The sequence below is a fragment of the Limulus polyphemus genome, unplaced genomic scaffold (assembly GCF_000517525.1).
Source record: "Limulus polyphemus unplaced genomic scaffold, Limulus_polyphemus-2.1.2 Scaffold3057, whole genome shotgun sequence".
Taxonomy (NCBI): domain Eukaryota; kingdom Metazoa; phylum Arthropoda; class Merostomata; order Xiphosura; family Limulidae; genus Limulus; species Limulus polyphemus.
Window position 1 is genome coordinate 33798 of NW_013668667.1, and position 6169 is coordinate 39966.

Consider the following 6169-nt stretch of genomic DNA (forward strand, 5'->3'; position numbering starts at 1 on the left):
AATATTTGGAGACGGCTTGAATGAGTAATGAAGAAAAACTTTAATATGAGTTTAACATAACAGCAAAGGTTTTGTCATCATCAATTTTGGTTTCAATAATATTCGAAGACGGCTTGAATGAGTAATGAAGAAAAACTTTAATATGAGTTTAACATAACAGCAAAGGTTTTGTCATCATCAATTTTGGTTTTATTGTTAAATATAAGGTTACCAACGAGGATCAAAACAAAATGATCATGAGAAGACTTCCCTCTTTTTATATGACCGATGTTTGTAGACTGAACATGATAATATGTCACTTTAATGACCCCGATACTATTATAAAATCAATGGAGGGAACAAGATATCCTATTATGTTTCTTTCAACAAATAAAATACGATAAACGTCCTTGCCTTTCGAAGCAATGTGACGCAGAGATAACCCACTGAGAGTTGATCAACGTTCCCCCACACGTGTGTCCGTTGGGATGAACAGGAAAGAGTTGTAAGTCTGCCTGCCACGGCCAGCTGCCCGGACGAACCTCTTGACCACCAATGATGCGGTCTTCGCCATTTCCTTCAAGTGGAGGAATGGACGGTTGTCCGCACGGTACTGTTACCGCTGGATCCTCAGCACCTTTGTACGTAACAATAATCAGCTTATTTAGGAATTAATTAATATCAAACTTACACATGACTTACCTGACACACCTTCTTACGTGTTAATTACCCGGACACGTCTTTACAAAATTCCTTGTCTGACACTGTAGTTTATACTTTACTTGCTTGGACATACTTCTTTATAGATTCTTTACCTGGACACTCTACTTAATGAATTACACATGTCTTTACACATTACTTACTAGAAATTGATATTTCTGGACATTACGATTGTTTTTAAAAACTGCTATCTGATGACTTTACGATTGTTTCTAGAAATTACTAGATCATGACATTACGATTATTTTTTTAAATCATTCCACCTTGATACCTAAATAACCTTTTGCTTCTTTTTATCGTTGATAAAAGTTTCTTTACACGTTACTTAACTTGGTTTCTTTACACGTTACTTAACTTGGTTTCTCTACACGTTACTTAACTTGGTTTCTTTACACGTTACTTAACTTGGTTTCTCTACACGTTACTTAACTTGGTTTCTTTGCACGTTACTTAACTTGGTTTCTTTACACGTTACTTAACTTGGTTTCTTTACACGTTACTTAACTTGGTTTCTTTACACGTTACTTAACTTGGTTTCTTTACACGTTACTTAACTTGGTTTCTTTACACGTTACTTAACTTGACAAACTCTTTCGCACCCATATTAACTCAACCCATTTTACATACACTCATTAATCTGACTCACTTTTTTTTTACAGTTATTAACGTGACCCATTTTTACACCTCTATTAACGACACCCACTTTTTTTACACGTCTAGTATTTTATTGAACTTATTTGCATCTCTGTAAAACTTGACCCACGTTTTACAAATTTGTCACCTTACTTCATTTTCGATACACTTTGTCACGAGTCCCACTTTTTGTATATACCTATAAATATATATTTCTACACGTTACGTAACTAGACACATTTTTTAAGCCTTAAAAAGTATCAAGAGAAACAACGAAAGGCTAGAGTATTTTAGTTAATTAAATAAAGGTAATTTAAAGTCTCTAATTGCTATGTGCAGGAGTTTAAGGAGATGAGAATCTAACATTTTCTGAATTAACTAAAATAAACTAAACAGTTATACTCACATCTGAGACGAAACAAAAACATTAAAGATTACCGCATATTTTAGTGGCTTCGTCACTTCCGTCTCCACAGTCATCCTTTCCGTCACACGTGAAGGACTGTGATACACATTTCCGGTTGCGGCATTGAATTTCATTCGCTTCACACAAAGCTGAGATAATAAAGTATATAAACATGACCACACTTAAATATTTTTACTTATTTGATGATGTAAACATGATCACAACTTCAATATTTTTACTTATTTGACGATGTAAACATCACCACATCTAGATATTTTTACTTATTTGGTGATGTAAACATGACCACACCTAAATATGTTTACTTATTCGATGATGTAAACATGACCACACTTAAATATTTTTACTTATTTGATGATGTAAACATGACCACACTTAAATATTTTTACTTATTTGATGATGTAAACATGATCACAACTTCAATATTTTTACGTATTTGACGATGTAAGCATCACCACATCTAGATATTTTTACTTATTTGGTGATGTAAACATGACCACACCTAAATATTTTTACTTATTTGATGATGTAAACATGACCACACTTAAATATTTTTACTTATTTTATGGCACAAGAATTGTCTCCTTCTTGTGATTTTAATTTTCTCACTATAGTTGTCCCTCAATGACAAGTCTGAAGACTTATAAAGCCAAATGTGGGTTTCGACACCTGTGGTGGACACATATGAGATAGCCTATTATGTAACTGTGGAGTTTTCTTTTTTTCCTCTATAACTTTTATTTTTACAGTTATTACATTGAAACTCTCTGCAGTCATTTATTCTCTAACTTTTTTTTCTTTCTTTTAGAATTAAACTACTATTCCAACCTGATAAAAATCCAGCCAGAGCTTTGGACATAAATTTTACTGAATTAAATATTTATTAATTCTAATTTACTTACGATTTTTTTGTATGAATAGTCGACTTGTAGGAAGAATTGAGAACTATAGACAAAATATCATTTATCTTTGTGATAAAATCATAACAGTAATAAAAATACATAATTATTCTGAAAATAATCTGAAGCTAAAACAACTTGCTGAAATTATTAAAAATGTGAATTTAGTCTTTTCCTTTGTCTCTGGTGGTTAGTCTTAACTAGATGAAATACTATATTTTTAAAGCAAGCGATGTCTTCTTTCTGTTCATGAATATTTAGTTATTTTTGAGATCCCGAATCTTGTTTCAAGTGCGATAGCTATAGTTTGAGAAACACTGCTATAAATGGTAGTCTGGGCTTTTCCACTATTTTGAGTCGTAGTACATGAACCGTTTGTCCGATGCTAAAGTACCCATGCTACGGGCGCCATTAATCGTTTCTTTTGTTTGATGTCGGCTTCATATATTTTGGTAGTAATCTCCGCGCTCAATTGAGCCCTCATTCGCAGTATTAAGGCAGTAACGTAGAAATGGATTTTTCGGGAGTTCCACCTGAATTCCTCTGCCAGTTTTAGCGCAGCCAGTTCCGCAGAACAGTACTAGCAACAGACAGGAGATTCTTATTATCATAGATTAACCTTTACTTAGAGAATTCACGATATTTCACGTGAAAAACTACGTATTGAAAGAACTGTCTGAAACGTGCTGTAATTGGTTAAAGCTTTACTTAAGTTATTTATCATTACAGTTTCAACTCCACGACTGTGTTAATAACATAACACCAAAATAACACTTTTCAGGCCAATTTTGGTTGAGATGAAACGAAGGGGTTCCGCGGTGATCGAGCCTTGAATCCTACTGCCATAAGCTCTTAAGCTAGCCACTTAGTCAAATATTTTATCTACTTGATGGCAGAATCAATGAAAATAAATTATTTGTTCTGTCTTGCTTAAAAGATGCATTAGTTTTTTACCAATTTGGTAATAGACATTATAGGCCTTTAATCATCATCATCATCATGTGTTATCTGCTCGAAGCAGGTTGTCTGTCGTGTTCTCTTCTTTCCACCATTCTAACACAGTTACTATATGATGTTCCCATCCAATCTTTGATGTTATCCATCCACATATTTCTTAGTCTGCCTCTTTCTCTTGTCCCATTCACTTTTCCTTCTAGAAACAGTCTCTGTCTTCTATTTATATGTCACATTTTCTTGATAATAGTGTTCTTTTAGTTTTCAACATTTTTATCACTTGTTCATTTGTCGTATTTTCTGTTCAAGATATTTTCAGTACTCTACTATAGATCCACATAGCTTTAAATACTGTCCACGTTTCAGTGCCATATAGTAGAGTTGACCACACATAGCATGTGACTAGTCTCATGTTTCTTAATGTTAATATTTTTGACATGTTGTTAAATGCACTACTGGCTATTTCTATTCTTCTTTGAATTTTCACTTCGCTTTTACCATCTTCAGTATCCTAAATATATATCATTTTTTATTTGTTCACTTGATGTTCTCTCTCTATAGTTAGATTGATTCTACGTACATCTTTTCTTAGTTACTACAGTTGATTTGGTTTTTTTAGTATTATATCCATTTCATAGTATTTTCCTCTTTCATTTACATCTACATATCTCCGGTTGTTGATGTTAATTCCACCAGTCACTACTCCCTTTATGTATTCTATTTCTCTAAATATTTTTCTCTTTGTAGGTTGAACAAATTAAACGATAATACACATCTTTGTCTGCCGCAGGGAATCGAACCCAGGATTTTAACAATATAAGTCCCTAAACTTACCACTGGGATGCGTTATTTTAAGAAATTATGATTGACAGTAAAAAAAAAGGACAGTCATATGACAACTATTTCGTGTAGATCTGTCTTTATGAGTATCTATACAAATATAGCAGAGTTGCCTGTCTGTCTGTCTGGTATCACAATGGGTTTTTTTACTATAATCATAAAGCTTAATTCATACTGCATTATTTGACTCGTTCTAAGTTATAAATATTTATACAACTTAATGTTACGTATATATATATAAACTAATCATTTATTTAACGTCTAGGTTCTCCCTCTCCGGGGATTGTCTAAAAAAATCATTCTTGAAGATATAAATTCTCACTTTGGATTCGTACTACAACTGATAACCTTTTTGTCGCAAATAAATGTCATTGGATTAATAATTTATCATATACAAATAATTTATAAAATTTATTAAATGGAAAATGTCACAGGCTAAAGTTTAAACTCGTGTTATATGTGTTGGTAACTCTCTGCTGGTCAAGGGTAGGTCTTGCTTACCTCTGGAAGATACAGTTTGATAAGATACGTGAAAACCTTTAGCAGAAGATATGAAGTCGCTACGGAATACAATGTGCAGTTCGTTAGTGGTAGAAATGAGGTCATTCGGACGTTCGTTCCCGCAAAATATCCCTATGGTGGGTGTTCTGGTGTGTGGTCCTGCGTAAAGAGAGAGGGCGTCTCCATCACAAAAATCAAAACTTTCCAGGTCGAAGTCTTTGAAACTTAGGCGAATGTACTGTAAAAAAAAAGTGAATGAACGAATTTAATGTTAAAAATATATGAAATATAATGAATTTACCGTAAAAGTTAATTAACCAAGGTTGCTGTAAAAACAAAAAATCACACAACATATTGGATATTGTATAAAGTAAAATTTAATAAAACCTACTTTCAGCCAAAGCTATTTCACATGTTCAAAACTTGCCTTAACAGCACACTTCTGTATCTGTATTTGGTTTATTTCGTCAATTTGGACTTACAAGATATTTTCAAAATCTTTTTTATACGCATATTAATACATAAAAAGTATTTTTTAGATATTATTTTTCACATTCTGATTTTATTCCCTCTTTTTTTCTACTTTTTGAGATAATAAGAGAAACCGTTTCAGACTGGATACTTTTCTTCTGATCTGTAGTTTAAAATTAGGGTAGCCTAAACATGAGATTCTCTGACTTGGCCACGCAGCTCATTGTGTAGTTAGGGTTAGTAAACAAGCCTCACACGATAACTTCCTCCTTTCTATATGTAATTAGAGATTACTGACTACTCTAAAATATCTACATTGATAAAATAAGGTCAAATTTAATTATTACTAGAGAAACTTGCAACGGATCACACAAGTAGAAAATGACAACATTAAAACCAGTTTTCTTCTTTACCTTTCATAGACCACTGAGGGGAACAATGACAACATTAATACCAGTTTTCTTCCTAGTCTTCCATAGACCACTGAGGGGAACAATACCAGTTTTATTCCTAGTCTCCAATAAACCACCGAAAGGAACAATGACAACATTAATACCAGTTTTATTCGTAGTCTTCCATACACAACTGAGAGGAACAATAACAACATTTATACCAGTTTTAATCCTAGTCTTCCATAAACCACCGAAAGGAACAATGAAACGCTCTCAGTGGTTTATGGAACAGTAGGAATAAAACTGGTATTAAAAAACAATGACAACATTAATACCAGTTTTATTCCTAGTCTTCC

General features: G+C 33.0%; 1 protein-coding gene across 1 annotated transcript in view; it reads right to left on the bottom strand.

Moving 5' to 3' along the window:
- The window catches only part of LOC106468572 (chymotrypsin-like elastase family member 2A), an 18566-nt gene that overhangs the window by 11121 nt on the left and 1276 nt on the right, over window positions 1–6169 (bottom strand). The window contains exons 2-4 of the mRNA XM_022396910.1: window positions 4951–5188; window positions 1771–1887; window positions 394–616 (exon numbers count right to left, since the gene is read on the bottom strand). Coding sequence (XP_022252618.1) covers window positions 394–616; window positions 1771–1887; window positions 4951–5188 — 578 coding nt within the window. The remainder of the gene's footprint in view (window positions 1–393; window positions 617–1770; window positions 1888–4950; window positions 5189–6169) is intronic.